Below are 17,459 nucleotides of genomic sequence, written 5' to 3'. Positions count from 1 at the left end.
ACAGCTGACAATTGGCGGAGCCGGAATTTGAACCCATGACCACTGACTCCAAAGCCCATGCTCTTTCCATTGAGCCAAGCTGCTTCTCTAATGCACCCACAGGCCTGCCCAGAGCACAGGAGAAAGGAATGCCCAGGGCTGCTCCACACTCCACAAGGCGGCGGGAGCCACGGCGAGCCTCACCACAGCTCTGCCTCTGGCTCAGCTCCTCTCTCCCCAAGGGGCCCCATGCCCATTTCCAGTACAGCCTCCTGCCCAGGCTGGAGCCCCAGGAATGGGGCTGGAAGAAGAGATGACTCAGAGGCAGCCTGTCTGTCTCTGGTTCCTCCTCCCTCTTGCCAAGGGGACCGGGAGTTAAGAGCTGATGATCCCAGCTGGTCCCTGGGGAAAGCCAGGCTGGCTTGGAGCCTGGCCTGGCTCCCATTCTCTCTGGGCTCTCAGTTTCCTTCCTGGGTGAGGTGGACTGCTGGACATGGTCTGGGGCCCAGGCTGGGACAGCTGGCCTGGTGGATGCAGGGGAATGGACCTGATGACCTCCTGGGGCCCCTTCAGCCTCAGGAACCCAGTTGGCCTCCAGTTTTCCCTTCCCATCCCCCAAAGCCCAGCCTCAGTGAAAACCAGAGCCACTGGGAGAAGAGAGGTGAACCCAAGCCCAAGGGCCAGACACCCAGCCAGGAGGGCCACAGAACGTCTGCCTGCCGGCCGCCGGAAACCAAAAAGGGAAAGAAAAATCAAAGGAAGAAATACAAGCTGGAGAGGTCAGTGGCTTAAAATCCACTTAGGAAAATTGACTTTCCATTTCCATTTTATCTCAGCCCAGAGAGAAGGCAGGGACAGGCTTGTCCTAATCCATTAACAGCTTCTTCGGAAACACTGAATTAAACTCCAGGATAATTCCTCTCTCTTGATCGGTCCTGGCTGCTCCCACCCAAGACTCCTGGCAGCCCCATGGGTTCTTGGCACCTTCCAATGGAGGTAGGGGAAGCACAGAGCCGGCAGGACCCTCCACAGGTCCCTTCAGGGCAGACAAGGGGTACTGCTGATGTGGGCGTTCAGGGTTGACACCTGGAACCTCTTCCCAGGGAATGGGAAGAGGCTGGATTTTCAACAGTGCTTGTGTTTACTCATCTATAAAATGGACAGGATGATCCTTGCCTCTGCGCCATGTTCAAGATGATGCTGCGGTATCAGTGTCAATAGTATGGACAGAGTGAGAAGGGCACTGTACTGAATGCTGACTCTGGGTGGGGCACTGCATTGAGTACCTACTGTGGGGAGGGCACTATACTGAGTGTTTCAATTTGGAGGGTTTTTGTTTGTTGGCTGTTTAAGGTATTTAGTAAGTGCTTACTATGCACTGTGGTAAATGCAAGATAATCAGGTTGGACACAATGTCCCACAAGGGGCTCACAGTATTAATCCCCATTTTACAGGTGAGGTAACTGAGGTACGGAGAAGTGAAGTGACTTGCTCAAGGTTACAGAGCAGACAAGCTGAGGAGCTGGGAACAAAACCCAGGTCTTCTAACTCCCAGGCTTATGTTCTATCCACTAGGCCATGCTGCTTCTCATCCCAGCCTCAAAGCAGGCTGGAGGCTCCCAGACTGAGCCCCATTTTTCCTCTCCTCCTCCCCATCCCCCTGCCCTACCTCCTTCCCCACCCCACAGCACCTGTATATATGTTTGTACGGATTTATTACTCTATTTATTTTACTTGTACATATTTACTATTCTATTTATTTTCTTAATGATGTGCATCTAGCTTTATTTCTATTTATTCTGATGACACCTGTCCACATCTTTTGTTTTATTGTCGGTCTCCCCCTTCTAGACTGTGAGCCCATTGTTGGGTAGGGACCATCTCTATATGTTGCCAACTTGTACTTCCCAAGCGCTTAGTACAGTGCTCTGCACACAGTAAGTGCTCAATAAATATGACTGAATGAATAAATCTATATTTCCGTGTTAGGACACTGAACTGAGTACCTAGTGTGCACAGGACATTTTATTAAGTGCCTCTCAGCAGAAAGGTCATATTTACTACTGTATATAGGGCAGTGTATGGAGAGCCCTCATTACAGTGGCTACAGTACTGAGTGGCTACCCTATGCATGGCACTGTATTAAGTACCTACTGCATGCAGAGCACTGCACTAAAGGCTTATATCAGCTGGGTCATTTCTGTTACTGTGTTCAGGGCCCTGCACTGAGAATCTACTGAGAGCACAGCACTGATCAGAGAACTTCCTGTGAGCCAAGCACTATACCAGATACTTGGAGACATGCAAAGGAAGACATGAGCCTTTCCCTGATGGCCTTGGCTTTGAGCCTGCAGAATGGCTCCTAGCTTTATCCATGGCTCATCCCAAACTGGACCTCCTCCCCTCAAGGCAGGCTGGGGACGGACAGATGGCCTTAGAGTCCTCTGCACTGTCGGACAGTCTATTTGCAGGCTGCTCCTATTAGGGTGTCAATCACTAGACTGGCAGCTCTTTGAGGACAGCGGGAACCACCCTAACCATTTACTCACCTGGTAATGAATTAATGACGGGAGCTGAGGAACCCAAGCCCCAAGAAGCAGAAATGACAAATGCAAGAAAAAGAAGGCCCAGCTATTCCAGAGAGCACAGGTGGGGCAACATGGATTGCTAGCCACCCTGAAAAGACACCTGGACCCAGAGATGGGGGAAATGCCCGGAGCCCTTCCTAGAGGCCAGGACCCTCTGGCCATAGTGCCTCCCTGTCCTCTCGCTGGTCTCTGACCCCTCGACTCTGCCTCAGTGCTAAGCAGCCACAAGGTTAAACTGCAGTTTGGGAGCTGGTCTGCGCAGTCCTGACCAGGCTGGTGTTGGGGGGATGGGGACCACCCCTCCACAACCCCCCCAGCCCCCAACCCTGGTCTTAGCCATGGGACCTGGGGAAAATGACACAAGCCTTCCTCTTGGGAAGTAATAGCTAATAATAATAATAAGTATGATGGCATTTATTAAGAGCTTACTATGTGTAAAGCACTGTTCTAAGTGCTGGGGGCAGTTACAAGTTGATCAGGTTGTCCCACAGGGGGCTCACAGTCTTAATCCCCATTTTACAGATGAGGTAACTGAGGCCCAGAGAAGTTAAATGACTTGCCCAAAGTCACACAGCTGACAATTGGCGGAGCTAGGATTTGAACCCATGGCCTCTGACTCCAAAGCTCGTGCTCTTTCCACTGAGCCACCCTGTAGCTGTGAGAGATTCTGGCCTGAAGCAACCGCAGGCTGAGAGATGAACCCTACCTGCCCCCAACCCTATTATCTCTACCACCAAGGCAATCCAATTCCCTCCATCGCTGGGGCACTCCTCCCATCCTCACCACATAGGCAAATCCTTCTGCCCACCTCCTGCCCCATGGCCTGGTCAACTCTGCCTGCTTGGGGCCACAGCCGGCGGTTGTCCTCCTCCATGGCTACTAAAAGTAATAGCCTTCTATACTCCTCACTGAGCGCCCGCTGATTTCCTGACTTTGTTTTACAACTCTAATGCAGCAGCTGGTTGGAGGAGCGTAAACATTAGAGATCCATTAGTCTGTGCAAGTGAATGCCTCGATGTTATTCCCTCCCGCTCCTCCCCCTCACCACTGCCCTCTCCCTCAATCCCAGCGCTCTCAGGCACAGCAGAGGGGAATTTGCTCAAGATTACAAATACTTAAAGACATATCACCTTGCCCTTGGCCACACTGCCAGCCCCAAAACTAAGGGGCCTGCTCGCTTGGCCTCTTATTTAGTTCTTTTCCATGCCACAGCTAGCTTCTCTTCCACTCCAACTCAGGCTGGGATGGGATTTAAAAGTCCTGGGATGAGGGCAGACTAGACCCCTGTGGCCGTTAAGTGGGTGGTGGGAGAGAAAGGGGGTCGGGTCCCGTTGCCTCCCTCCTCACCCTCGATGACTAATGATCCCAGCATCCTGCCTATTCCAGATACAGGGCTCTTGTGGGGAAGGTTTCTGCCTGCGCATCAGGCAGAAACTCCTCACCCTGGGCTTCAAGGCTGTCCATCACCTCGCCCCCTCCTACCTCACCTCCCTTCTCTCCTTCTACTGCCCAGCCCGCACCCTCCGCTCCTCCGCCGCTAATCTCCTCACCGTACCTCGTTCTCGCCTGTCCCGCCATCGACCCCCGGCCCACGTCATCCCCTGGGCCTGGAATGTCCTCCCTCTGCCCATCCGCCAAGCTAGCTCTCTTCCTCCCTTCAAGGCCCTGCTGAGAGCTCACCTCCTCCAGGAGGCCTTCCCAGACTGAGCCCCTTCCTTCCTCTCCCCTTCATCCCCCTCTCCATCCCCCCATCTTACCTCCTTCCCTTCCCCACAGCACCTGTATATATGTACATATGTTTGTACATATTTATTACTCTATTTATTTATTTATTTTACTTGTACATATCTATCCTATTTATTTTATTTTGTTAGTATGTTTGGTTTTGTTCTCTGTCTCCCCCTTTTAGACTGTGAGCCCACTGTTGGGTAGGGACTGTCTCTATATGTTGCCAATTTGTACTTCCCAAGCGCTTAGTACAGTGCTCTGCACATAGTAAGCGCTCAATAAATACGATTGATGATGATGATGAAGGTTCCTGGACTAAAGGCCCCTGCCCTGGGTGGGAAGGGTAACCAGGCCTACACTCTGCCAGCCTTCTGCTATGTTTCTGACTGACTGTTGACTTCTGTTTTTCTCTCTTGGGATGGACCAGGTGCCAGCAGGCAGGGTGGTTTGTCCTGGTGTTAGTAGCTGAGGGCTTCCCAGGGGCTCTCCTGCTGCCTGGCCTGGCAACTGCTGATCCCAGCCCCGGCCTTGAGAATCCCCCAGGGGCCCAAGGCCAGACTCCAGTATGTCCTGGATGTTTCCTCTCCCTGGTTCTCTCTGAGGGAGTCAAGCCTAGGAAACGCAGATAGCCTGCCACTCAAAGAAACAGAGCTTGTGGCAGGGGTCACCCTAAGATTCACCCCAAATTTGCTCCAGTTTTCCAGGATCCTTTCTGAGCCTGAACTGGGCCTTAGCCTGGGGGCAGGGAATGAGAAAGCAGGGGATGGGGCTAACAGGGTTAGACTATGTCAGGGATCAAGGGGCTTCTTGGATTTACAGCTGTGGGGAGCCACTGTTCCCACCCCCAGAGCTCATGTGGACCTCCAGCCTCCCTCACCCCAAATCTCCACCCAGACCTGAGAGTTTCTGAGTGACAATCAGCCCAAGAGAGGAAGTTTTTGGGTAGCAGGAAAGGCCCCCTAAAGGGTCTTTGAGGCTTGTCAATAATAATAAATGTGGCATTTGTTAAACGCTTACTATGTGCCAAGCAGCATGGCCAAGTGGATAGAACACGGGACCAGGAGTAAGAAGGACTTGGGATCTAATCCTCACTCTGCCACTTGTCTGCTGTGTCACCTTGGGCAAGTCACTTCACTTCCCTGTGCTTCAGTTACCTCATCTATAAAATGGGGATAAAGAGTGTGAGCTCCATGTGGGACATGAACTGTGTCCAACCGATTGGCTTGCATCTACCCCAGTGCTTGGCACGTAATAAGCTCTTAACAAATACCATAAATAATAATAATAATGATGGTATTTGTTAAGTGCTTACTATGTGCCAGGCACTGTTCTAAGCACTAGGGTAGATACAAGGTAATCAGGTTGTCCCACGTGGGGCTCACTGTCTTAATTCCCATTTTACAGATGAGGTAACAGTCACAGAGAAGTTAAGTGGCTTGCCCAAGGTCACACAGCTGACAAGTGGAGGAGCCAGAATTAGAACCTATGTCCTCTGACTCCCAAGACCATGCTGTTCCCGCTAAGCCATGCTGCAGTGTGCTAAGAGCTGAGTTAAATAAAGATAATCAGGTTGGACATATCCCCAGTCCCATTTAGTCTTCTAGACTGTGAGTCCGTTGTTGGGTAGGGACTGTCTCTATATGTTGCCAACTTGTACTTCCCAAGCGCTTAGTACAGTGCTCTGCACACAGTAAGCACGCAATAAATACAATTGAATGAATGAATGAATTTAGGGTGGTTAGCAATTGGGAGTCCACCTGCCCTCCCCCAGCCCCATCCTGACAGTGCTTTCCTCAACCCCCCTTCACAAAATAGGCCAAGATGTGGGGATCTGGGGAAGAAAATTCAAAAGAGGCACCTGCAGCTGGGGCCTGTGTTGCTGCCCCCAGGCAGTGCTACCTTCTGAGCTGGCAGGAATGAAGAGCAGTGGTGGGGAGAGAGGGGGAGAATAGGTGCCCGGGAGGGGGTGAGGGGAGCGAGGGGAAGAGAGAAAAGTTCCACACTGAGCACATTTATCATAGGCAATCACAACGGCCTTTCACAGACCCCTTCCTGCCCCACAACTCTCGCTAATTCCAGACAGGCCCGACCACCTACGGCCTGGGAAATCTTTTCCTTTCTCTCTGCTCCTCTGAGAGGCTCAGTTGGAGGAAAATAGCCATTTATTATGAAGTTAATGTATATACACACACAAACACACACACAAAAATGCAATTCCAATCCAAACTCATCCCTCCCTTTTCCCAGCAGAAAGCTTCTCTTCCTCCTCCTCCTCCTCTTCTACCTCCTCTTCCTCTGGTGGTTTAAATGGGTGGCAAGGCCAGGCCAGGTGGGCTCAGAGAAGACACAAAGGACATTCTCAGAAACCTGAAAAAGAGCCCTTCAGCCCCCCTCCCCTGCTGCTGACAAATGGGATCTGGGAAACAGGGAGATTATTCATGGCCAAGGAGACCCCAGGAGACCCTGGGGCACAGGGAAATCCAGGACTCACCTTCCCAGAGTCCTTTGAGTCTATGGATCTCACTTCCTGCAGTGAGGTGGGGCATTGGGCCACTGCTCAGTCAGGCTGGAGGCAGTGGTGAAGAGGTCAGAAGTGGGACCAGCTCCACGGTCCCATCCCCCACGCTCCTATCCCCCTCCCCCCGGCCCCCAGTCAAGGGGTCTGATTGGAGGCCTCACTTCTTACCTCCACTCCATCCCCTGGGGCTACTAGAATCCCCGAGGGTGACATCACAACTTGTTACCATGGAAATGGCTGTGATGTCACACACCCAGGGCTGCGATTCCCCCGGTGCCCTTTCCTCTTCCCTCGCACCTGAACCCTCAGGATCTGGGAAAACAGCTTCCTGGGAGCCAACTCACAACTAAAAATCGATCTAGGTGGCCAGTTTTCTCCCATTTTTAGGGAGCTGCCGATTCCACCCTGTCAGCAAATCCATGATAACTTCCCCTGTGACAACCTGTAGTGCAGTCCTCTGGGGTCCTGCTCCTTACGATTCAGGTTACCTCTCCGCATACTCCCTCCTCCCAAAAAGAACACTCTGTGGCAAGGGAAGAGAGAGGGAGGGCAGGAGACTCGACTTCCATGTAGGCTCAGCCTCGGGAAAATACCCTAGCCACATGGCAGAGATGATTGTCCGAGCCTGAGCTTATGGAGAATACCCTAGCCACATGGCAGAGATGATAAAAACAGCACCACTAACCATGGCACCCCACCCACCCCTCTCAGGCAGGCAAGGGTACTGGTGACCAGTCTCTTCGCCCTTGGAGCCAGCTGCCCAGGGTTGGGTCATGGCTCCGGGTTAATGTTTGCTTTCAGATGTCAAAACCCCTGTGGGCATCTCCTGGCTCATCATCCCTGGGGAGTTCTTCCAAGTGCCCGACCCACTCATCTCACCCCTGGGGCGAGCAGAGCCCCCTGCAACAGAAAGCAGTCCAGCCCAGGACCAGGGAGAAAAGGAGGAGACAAAAGTCCGGTTACCCCAGATCAGCCAAGCTGATTCTCCACCTAAATAGGTGAATAATCCTGATATTGTTGCCAGTGTGAGTCTATTCCACTCTGTGCAATCCTGACTCTGCTCTAGCCACAGCCTGCTCAATCTGCCACATGCTCAGTTTTTTCTCCCATACTTCCTTCACTCCAAAACAGCTCTCTCCAGATGTAGACCATTTATTCTCATTCTCTCTCTCCCTCCCTCTTTCCTCTCCCTTCTCCATCTCTCCCACCTATCCCTCTCTCTTACCCTCTCTCAATTAGTCATATTTTTTAGCATACTTGCAGTCCACTTGAGAGTTCACCTCCTCCAGGAGGCCTTCCCAGACTGAGCCCCCTTTTCCTCTCCTTCTCCCCATCCCCCCCGCCCTACCTCCTTCCCTTCCCCACAGCTCTTGTATATATATTTGTACAGATTTATTACTCTATTTTACTTGTACATACTTACTATTCTATTTATGTTGTTAATGATGTGCATATAGCTTTAATTCTATTTGTTCTGATGATTATGACCCCTGTCTACATGTTTTTTTTTGTTGTCTGTCTCCCCCTTCTAGGCTGTGAGCCCATTATTGGGTAGGGACCGTCTCTATATGTTGCCAACTTGTACTTTCCAAGCACTTAGTACAGTGCTCTGCACACAGTAAGCACTCAACAAATACGATTGAATGAATGAATGGAGAAGAGTACACTATAACTACGTAACAGACACATTCTCTGCCCTCAGTGAGCTCTCCCTCTCCCTCTCTGTCCTCTGGTTAGAGTTTCCCCTTCTGATAGGATGAGGTTTGTATATATCCAGAGAGAAGGGTCCAGCAGGGAGGGCATGGGCTACTCCCCAGGAGCCAGACTCTGGCCAAAATATTCCCAGGCTGACCCTGCAGCTAGGCTTCCTTGGCGATTCCCAGGGGCCTTTGCCTGGGGGAAGAGTGGAGTTTGGAAATTGCTGGCCACACAATTGTCCCCACCCCCACCCCCATCAACCCCCGAGAAACTCCCTCTTGTCGGAATGGCTGGCTCCCCTTGGCTTTTACTGGCAAGACTAGCTAGTGGAGGAATGGTCAAACGAACACGATCGGCATCTGCTGAACAACCATCTGCGATACAGAAGCATGAGGGGAGACACACCCATTGGGTACCTCCAAAATGGTGGGTGCCACTGTTCCCCCTACCCCGACATACGCACTGTTGATTTCACTGTTCCTATAGACACTGCCAGGTTTTCTGACAAGCCGAGAGGTGACGTGTCTCAGCTTGAATGGCTGCCCAAGGGGAGGTGAGCCATTTGGAGGCGGCTGGTGGGGAGGGTACCTCCCTGATTCTCCCTGGCTGGCAGGAGCCTGGGGAAGCAGGGAGGGAGGGAAGGAAACTGGAGAAAACTCCTTCTTTCTCACTGTCAGTCTTGGAGGCCAAGGTCAAAGCTCTCCCTGGCCACCCTTGGAGACATGCTTGGGGAGACAGGACAGGGGGAATTCCACAGGAAAGCAGTGTGGCCTAGTGGAGAAGCACAGGTCTGGGGGTCATAGGACTTGAGTTCCAATCTAGGATCTGCCAGTTGCCTGCTGTGTAACCCTGGGCAAGTCAGTTGATTCTTCTATGCCTCAGTTTCCTCCACTATAAAATGGGGATTCAATACCTGTTCTCCCTCCTATTTAAACTGTGAGCCCCCTCTAGACTATAAGCTCACTGTGGGTAGGGAACATGTCTACCAACTCTGTTATATCGTTACATTGTGCTCTCCCAAGTGCTTAATACAGAACTCAATAAATGTAATTGATTGACTGATTGATTGAGACCCATGTGGGACAGGGACTGTGTCCAACCTGATTAACTCTTATCTACCCCAGGGCTTGAAATTTATCATGAATGTTGTTGTTATTATTGTTATTATTATTATTATTATTATTGTTATGAGGTCAGGGCCCCTGTCCACCAGCCAAGGTGAGTACTTGCCAAAGAGAGATTGGTCCAGGCCTTCCATGGGCTCCTCTATCTCCTGAGGAATGGGGTGGCCCAGCAGGAAGCTCCCCACAGCACAAGTCGGAAGATCTGTGTTTTGATCTCAACTGATCTTCAGAGAGAACCAATTCCCAACTCTGCAGTTGCCTTGCAGGGTGAACCCAGGCAATCGCCTTCCCTTTCTGACCTTCTGTTAAATGGGAATGAAGCACACAGCTACCTTAACTCCTGGCCACATTAGTAACAACTTGGCCTTATGGGATGGAAGGAAAAAGGCTTCCAGACACCCAGATTCTTTGGGCTAGCAAGGCCCTCCGGAGGTCAACTAATCCATCCCCCTGCTCCCAGACAGGATATGCTTTCAGTCCCGTTCTTAAACACCTCCAGAGACAGATTCCACAATCTCTCTCACTCCACAATTTCCAATATTTAGCAACTTACTTTTTTTTGCATCAGGAAAGTCTTGGGAGGGAGAGCGTGAGAGAGACCCCAATAAAAATGGCAGCAAAGCAATTTGCAAGTTGAAAATATGAACAGTAAACAATACTTCTCCCTGAGGACTGCCTTCCCTCAAAATTCCTTAGGCTCTTCCATACTAGGTATTATTTGTTTGGGGGAGGCAGCAGGGTCGGGGACAGGGAAAGTTTAAAACAGAGATCTAAGAAGCAGGGAGAAATTACAGTGGGGCCATGTTCACCCAGGACAATAGAACATTCATTCAATCATATTTACTGAGTGCTTACTCTGTGCAGAGCACTGTACTAAGTACCTGAACATGCATATGCAAGTATGCATACACAGGCACATGAATGCACATGCCCCCAAATGCACAGGTAACCACACACACAAACATATACATGCACAGTGTGGAAGCACAGTGGTCTAGGCCTTGAATTAGCCCCCTCTCATCCAACCATTCCCTATGAGCTGTTTTGTTTCTATGCCTGTTTGATTGTTGCCTACCCATCTTGTTTAAGTGAATAAGAATAGCTCTGGGGACTCGAGTACCTAGGAGAGATGGAACGTGATGAGCCTTTCGGCTTGGACTTCAATTTGTCTGGCAAGCTGCGGTTTACTCAAAGTGGACATATCAGGTATCCTCCTCTCTCCTTTGTTTTATCCTATCTAGGGACCTGATTATTAGGAAGTTTGGTTTGTTAAGGTCTTGGTCATGGAAGAAGGCAGGTCAGGATTCCTAACCTGCTTATCAATAGTGTTTGCCCACCAGATCCTTATAATGAAGAGAACCACCGAAGGGTCTAATAATTACCCCAAGTAGAATTTACTGTTGTTTGTATTAAGGTAGATACAATGATCTGTGCCCTGCAACCAGGTGTGAAGTTAAGATGCCGAACCAACTGTATACAAAGAAACTCTGTATTGCGTGGAGCCAGGCTGGTCTTGACTAGCAGAGTAAACTCTGACTGTCAACCACCACTCCTACAAGTGCTAGAAGAAGTGCTAGTACTAATAAACTTGTCTTGAGAAGCAGTGTGGCTCAGTGGAAAGAGCACGGGTTTGGAGTCAGAGGTCATGTGTTCAAATCCCTGCTCCGCTAATTGTCAGCTGTGTGACTTTGGGCAAGTCACTTAACTTCTCTGTGCCTCAGTTACCTCATCTGTAAAATGGGAATTAAGACTGTGAGTCCCCCGTGGGACAACCTGATCACCTTGTAACGTCCCCAGCGCTTAGAACAGTGCTTTGCACATAGTAAGCACTTAATAAATGTCATCATTATTATTATTATTATACCCTTTTGACCACAGTGCAGAGTCCATGAAGTTTTCTTCCACAATAATTTGGTACCGTGACTCGCACTACAACACTCAACAGTGGTCTGGAGCAGTCTGTCCCTCAGTGACCCCCAGGAGCACAACCCAAAAAGGTAAGAGACCTTTAGAAATCTCTATTGGGGCTTAGAGAAGAAAGGACTGTGGCTATTTGACCAAATGAGCTTATGTCATTTGACCGCTTGGCGGAAGATACGTTAGGCCCAAGTGAGTAATTTGGTCCATTTAATAACACAGACAGGATTTGGAATTTTCTGATCACTAAATGCCAGGGAGTGGTACAGGGGACAGGACTAATGCAAGGCGCAGGCTGCCAGGTTAATGTGTGACTGATTGTGTGAGTGTGGCCCCAATTGAATGCTTATGAATAGCTGCATCAGTTCTTGGACTTAAACCAAGTCTAAACGCACCGCGGTCATCCTAAGTGACGTGCTGCAATAGCTAGTGGGCTTAGTGGAACTCCAAGAATCCAGCAATTGAAAGCTTCCCCTTGTGTCTCTCTCACTGCCTGTCTATAAGCTGCTGCACCAGTTCTGAGATCTAAAGCAAGTCTGTATACCGCCACTCTGTAAAATAGTCGATTGGGAAAGCAAGTGAGCTTGGTGGAAACTGGTGAACCCAAAAGCAGTTGTCTATCTTCTGTCCAGTCTGTCTGCTGAGAGTTGATACCCATTCTGTGTCTTCCCCAATCGAGTGTAAGGCATAGATAAGCCTTCGGTTGGATAGATGAAGGGCATCAAATTACACTAGTCTTCAGAAAATGGAAAAGGAACACTCCAAAGAGGTACCTCTGCTGCCAGAGGGAACTCTTGCTTATTAAATGTAAATTCATTATGGACCTAAAAATTGCAATTTCTTAGATAAATGGAATTTTATACCTGGGATAACCCTACTAAACAAATCCTCAATGAAGGAACCTTTAATCTAGATAAAGTAGTTCACTTCCACAGAGCATTAGTGTCTAAAAAAAGCAAGATTGACCAGGGTCACTGGGATTTAGGATTTACTAGCTGGAAAAGTGTTTTTGTCATTTCTCTTTGCTTCATCTATTTTTCTATCTCTGTCCTGCTGATTGGCAAGCCACCTCGGGCACACCTAGCAACCATTTCAGACGGCTCTGTGCAGGACCCTCCATGTCCAAACAGCAAAAACTTGGGTGGTCCATTCTATTCAATCAACCAATCAATGGTATTTATGGAGCACTTACTATGCACAAAGCATTGTACTAAGTAAGCGTTGGGAGAGTCTGACAGAACATAGCCGTTAGACATGTTCCCATCTGACTCTGCCATCTGACTCTGCACTAAACCTCTTTCCCGTTTATACAATATGTGTGTCAGAAAGAAGCTCCATGCTCAGTATGAAGCCTACCAGGTGACTAAGGTCAGTGCAAGGGTCAGGAAGAAAGAGACCCAGTGAGACCTTTGAGCAAATAATGAACAAACTCACTGGGGAACTTTCCTTTGTATTTACCCTGCCTGGACTCTTGTTGTCCCAGAGTTCAAGTAATGAAAACTGTAAAATGGGACTGCATCTGGGGCTCCCTGGGATTGGAGTATATGCTTAAATCACTACTAACCAAGTTTAAGTTGCGGGCACCAAACTAGCATCTAATGAAAGCTCTTTACCCCCTATTAGTGCTAGAATAATAATAATGATGATGATGATGGCATTTATTAAGCGCTTACTATGTGCAAAGCACTGTTCTAAGTGCTGGGGAGGTTACAAGGTGATCAGGTTGTCCCACAGGGGGCTCACAGTCTTCATCCCCATTTTACAGATGAAGGAACTGAGGCCCAGAGAAGTTAAGTGACTTGCCCAAAGTCACACAGCTGACAATTGGCAGAGCCAGGATTTGAACCCATGACCTCTGGCTCTAAAGCCCGTGCTCCTTCCACTGAGCCATGCTGCTTCTCAAGAAGAAGAAGTGATAGTAGTAATAAACTTGTCTCTGACATACCCTTTTGAACACAACGAAGAGTCCATGAAGTTTTCTTCCACAACAGACCTTTGAGCAGAAGGAGGGTGACAAAAGGCCCTCTCTGAGGGAAGGATGGGATCGCTTTGCACTTTGCTCTACTACACTTTCTTCCCTTATACCAGTATGTAAAGCCTCCCCTGCCTCTCCCTTGTCTCGTCCTCCTCTACCAGCTTCTCCCCTCCATCCACCCACCGGGCCCCTATTCAGAGCCAGGGATAGTGTCTTCCACTTGGGTCTTTGAGGGGAGAGAGCTGGGCTTCGTTGACAAGTGGAGTAGGGTTAGAGGGGGGGAAAAGGGAGAGGGAGGGCCAGGGGAGAAACGAAGTGACTTGCTCAAGGTGGAACCGGAATTAGAACCCAGGTCCTTCTGATTCCCAGGCCCGTGCTCTATCCACTAGACCACACTGCTTCTCTGGATTCGGAGTTGGGATTCAGTGGACCGTGAACCGGCCCCTGGGGGGGCAGCTGGGGGCAGCAGCAGGAGGGAAGCAAACTACGCCTATGGGAGTTCAACCTGCCCAACCCCAGCAAACACAGAGAGTGTCCTCCTCTGTTAGGCTCAGAGGAAGCCAGTCAGGCACATGTTCAGAGGCAAGCTGGGCCCTGCTCGGAGTTGGGACACCAAGAGTCGTCCCCCACCATACCACTCTCATTGGCATCATCATAGTGGGAGTAATGGGGTCTCTCTGCTGCCCTGGAGAGAACAGACAGAGATTTATTAATAATAATAATGGCATTTATTAAGTGGTTACTATGTGCAAAGCACTGTTCTAAGCGCTGGGGAGGATACAAGGTGATCAAGTTGTCCCATGTGGGGCTCACAGTCTTAATATCCCCATTTTACAGATGAGGTAACTGAGGCACAGAGAAAAAGTGACTTGCCCAAAGTCACACAGCTGACAAGTGGGGGAACCGGGATTTGAACCCTTGACCTCTGACTCCAAAGCTCATGCTATTTCCACTGAGCCATGCTGCTTCTCTAGGTATGGGCGGTATGGAGTCAGGGATGGGGAAGTTAAAACCAACTAAAAACTACCCCCTCCCCCATATTACCTCAGTTCCTCCATCTGTAAAATGGGCAGATTGGCTAGGGAGAATTTCCCCAGTGATGTGCTGGTTGTGGGTGACAGTAATTGTGTTGTTTTTCTGTTAAGCTCCGTGTGCCAAGCACTGAACTAAGCTTTAGTGTAGATACGATGTAATCAGATTAGACGCAGTCTCTGTTCCACATGGGTATCACAGTCTAAGAAGGAGGGAGAAGAGACATTTTATCCAAACTTCACAGAGGTGGTAACGGAGGCCCAGAGAAGTAAAGTGGCTTGCCCAAGATCACACAGCAGGCAAGAGGCAGGGCTGGGATTAGAACCCAGGACCCCTTCCTATTCTCTTTTTCCTGGGAAGGATTGGAAGACTGCATGGAGGAGGGAGTTGATTCTGGTTTCCCAGCTGACCCTAAGGGGGTGTTGAGCGGACCAGCCCCAGGATACATAGAAAGAAACTCTGAGTTCTAGACTGTGAACTAATTGTGGGCAGGAATATGCCTGTTTGTTGTTACATTGTACTCTTTCAAGCGCTTAGTACAGTGCTTTGTACACAATAAGCACTCAATAAATGTAATTGAACAGAAATAGGGAACAGCAAACTGGCTTCCACACAACACATTCAATCGATATTTATTGACCACGTATTATGCGCGGAGCACTATACAACAGAATTAACAGACACATTCCCTGCCCACAATGAACTTAGAGAGAGACATCAATATCAATTATTTATAATATATAATTTAAAGATATATACAGAAGTGGTGTGGGTGGGGCAATTATCAAATACCCAAAGGTCACAGATCCAAGTGCATGGACGATACAGAAAGGAGAGCAAGAGAGTTTGAGCAAGAGAGCTTGAGCAAGAGAGCAAGGGAGCCCACTGCCCTTTCTCTCTGGTTGAGAGCAGGGAGTTGGGAGCCACCAGGGTCAGGCCTGGCTGTGGGAACGACAGGGATCATGGATATTAATCCATCCTCCCTGATCCCAACTTTCTGAACAGATGTTGTTCTCTGACAGCTGATCCACACGTCAACAGCTGACTTCGAAAAAGCCAACCTCCATGCTTGCATCCTGCACGGGCCGGGGTTCCGTCGAGGAAAAGCCTCAGGACTGGATGGGGGTGGGGGCAGAGGGGCAGATGAGGGGGCAGACTCTTGGGGTTCATGGAGCCAAGCCTGCTAATTTGTAATGAAAGAGGTTGCAATAGTAATAATAGTGATAATAATAACCGTGATATTTGCTAAGTGCTTACTATGTGCCAAGCAGTGTGCTTAAGGGCAGGATTAGATGCAGGAGAGTCAGGTAGGACAGTGCTCAAGAGATGAAGTGGTCTTACATGTGAAATTTCTGGTGATGTTGTCATTCGTATTGATGACAAGCATACATTCAGGAGTAAGTTGATTGGAAAGAGCAGCCGACTAACAGAGACTAACTCTGGTCCATCCAACAGAGTCTCCACAGCAGCAGGTACTGCTTTGCTCTGCCCACTATGCTCCCAGCATTCTGAGCCCCCTGGGATCCAAAGGGGCTGTGGTCCAGTGAACTGTAGAGTGGCTACAATGGGTCACACCCAAAGGGAATTCTGATCCAGCTGGGAGCTGGTCTGAAGAAGGGTCAGATGCCCTTATAGCTCAGTTCAGGCCCAGGATTTGCTTGGGCAGTTGGGTTGCTTATGGGGTGGTGGGCATTATACACAAGAGCTGCAGCTGGAACTCTGCTGTATCATGGCTGTATCCCACCGCCTCTTGTGTAACCCACCGCCTTGTCTGTATCCCTCCACCTTGACTGTATCCCTCCATCTCAACTATACTCCTCCACCTTGACTGTATACCTTTTCACCAGGGCTCTATCTCTCTGCCTCAATTTTACTCCTTCCCCTCAACTATATCCCTGCGCCTCAGCTATATCCCCTCAATCGACCTGGAAAGAGACGACATTGGAGAGATCCACCTCAATTCCAAGTGCTTTTCCTCCAAGACTGCTATCTGATTTTAATCATTTTCTCTAAAATTACCACATCCAGAGAGGTCTCGGCACTTGGTTTCCAATGGAAACGGAACAAGGATTCTGTCCAATCTGCCTAAATTGTAAGCATTCTGGTACAACAGAAAGCCTGGCTGGCACTCCAGATACAGGCAGAGAGGACTCTGCCAGCTGGCCCGTTGCCCCTCCCTCCCCTTGCCCAGCCCTCAGAGGCCACCAGACCATCCCAACTCCTCTTCGGCCACCCCTCCAGCCAGGTTTTCTGGCTCTGGGAGAGAGCTCGGCCAGGCTCCAGCTGGCCCTTCTATGTTTATGCGCCTCGGTCCCCAGCGTTTCTCCAAATGAGCCTGTGCCTGTCCTGTTAGACTGAAGGGATCCGGCGGGGACCCATGACCTTGGCTTCCCCCAGAACTGCCCGCAGTGTCCCCTTGCCCTCCCTTCTCCTCAAATGCAAATTGTATTTACCATTCTCCACAGGAAGGAGTAATCACTACTGCCCTAGGGAAGAACTTAGGCCTCAGCAAGAACTTGGGGGTGGGAGGGAAACTGTTTCCCTAGTGGAGGAAGGGGGCAGGGTGGGCTGGAGAGCAGCAGGAGCTGAGCAGGTTAAGGGGTTCCCAGAGAGAGGATGTGAGACTACTAGTCCTGGTCCCTGCAAGACTGCCATCACTGAGTAAAACAATAATAATAATAATTATGATACTTAAGGGCTTACTATGTGCCAGGCACTGTTCTAAGCACTGGGGTAGATACAAGTTAATCAGATGGACAAAGTCCCTGAACCTCATGGGGCTCACAGTCTTAATCCCCAATTTACAGATGAAGTAACTGAGGCACAGAGAAGTTAAGTGACTTACCCAAGGTCACAGAGCAGACATGTGGGGGAGTCAGGATTAGAATCCAGGTCCTTCT

The 17,459-nt window shown here is 49.7% G+C and overlaps 1 protein-coding gene across 4 annotated transcripts in view; it reads right to left on the bottom strand.

The window, feature by feature from the left end:
- Positions 1–17,459, bottom strand: part of UNC5B (unc-5 netrin receptor B) — a 118,223-nt gene that overhangs the window by 24,737 nt on the left and 76,027 nt on the right. The window contains exon 1 of one of the 4 annotated variants that reach the window (XM_038744016.1): positions 6,787–6,872. The exons of the other annotated variants lie outside the window; for them this stretch is intronic. Coding sequence (XP_038599944.1) covers positions 6,787–6,841 — 55 coding nt within the window. The 5' untranslated portion in view covers positions 6,842–6,872. Of the gene's footprint in view, positions 1–6,786; positions 6,873–17,459 lie in introns of those variants that run through there. 4 annotated transcript variants of the gene reach the window in all.

The sequence above is a fragment of the Tachyglossus aculeatus genome, chromosome 3 (genome assembly GCF_015852505.1).
Source record: "Tachyglossus aculeatus isolate mTacAcu1 chromosome 3, mTacAcu1.pri, whole genome shotgun sequence".
Classification (NCBI taxonomy): Eukaryota; Metazoa; Chordata; class Mammalia; order Monotremata; family Tachyglossidae; genus Tachyglossus; species Tachyglossus aculeatus.
This window is presented reverse-complemented; position numbering and strand designations above follow the sequence as displayed.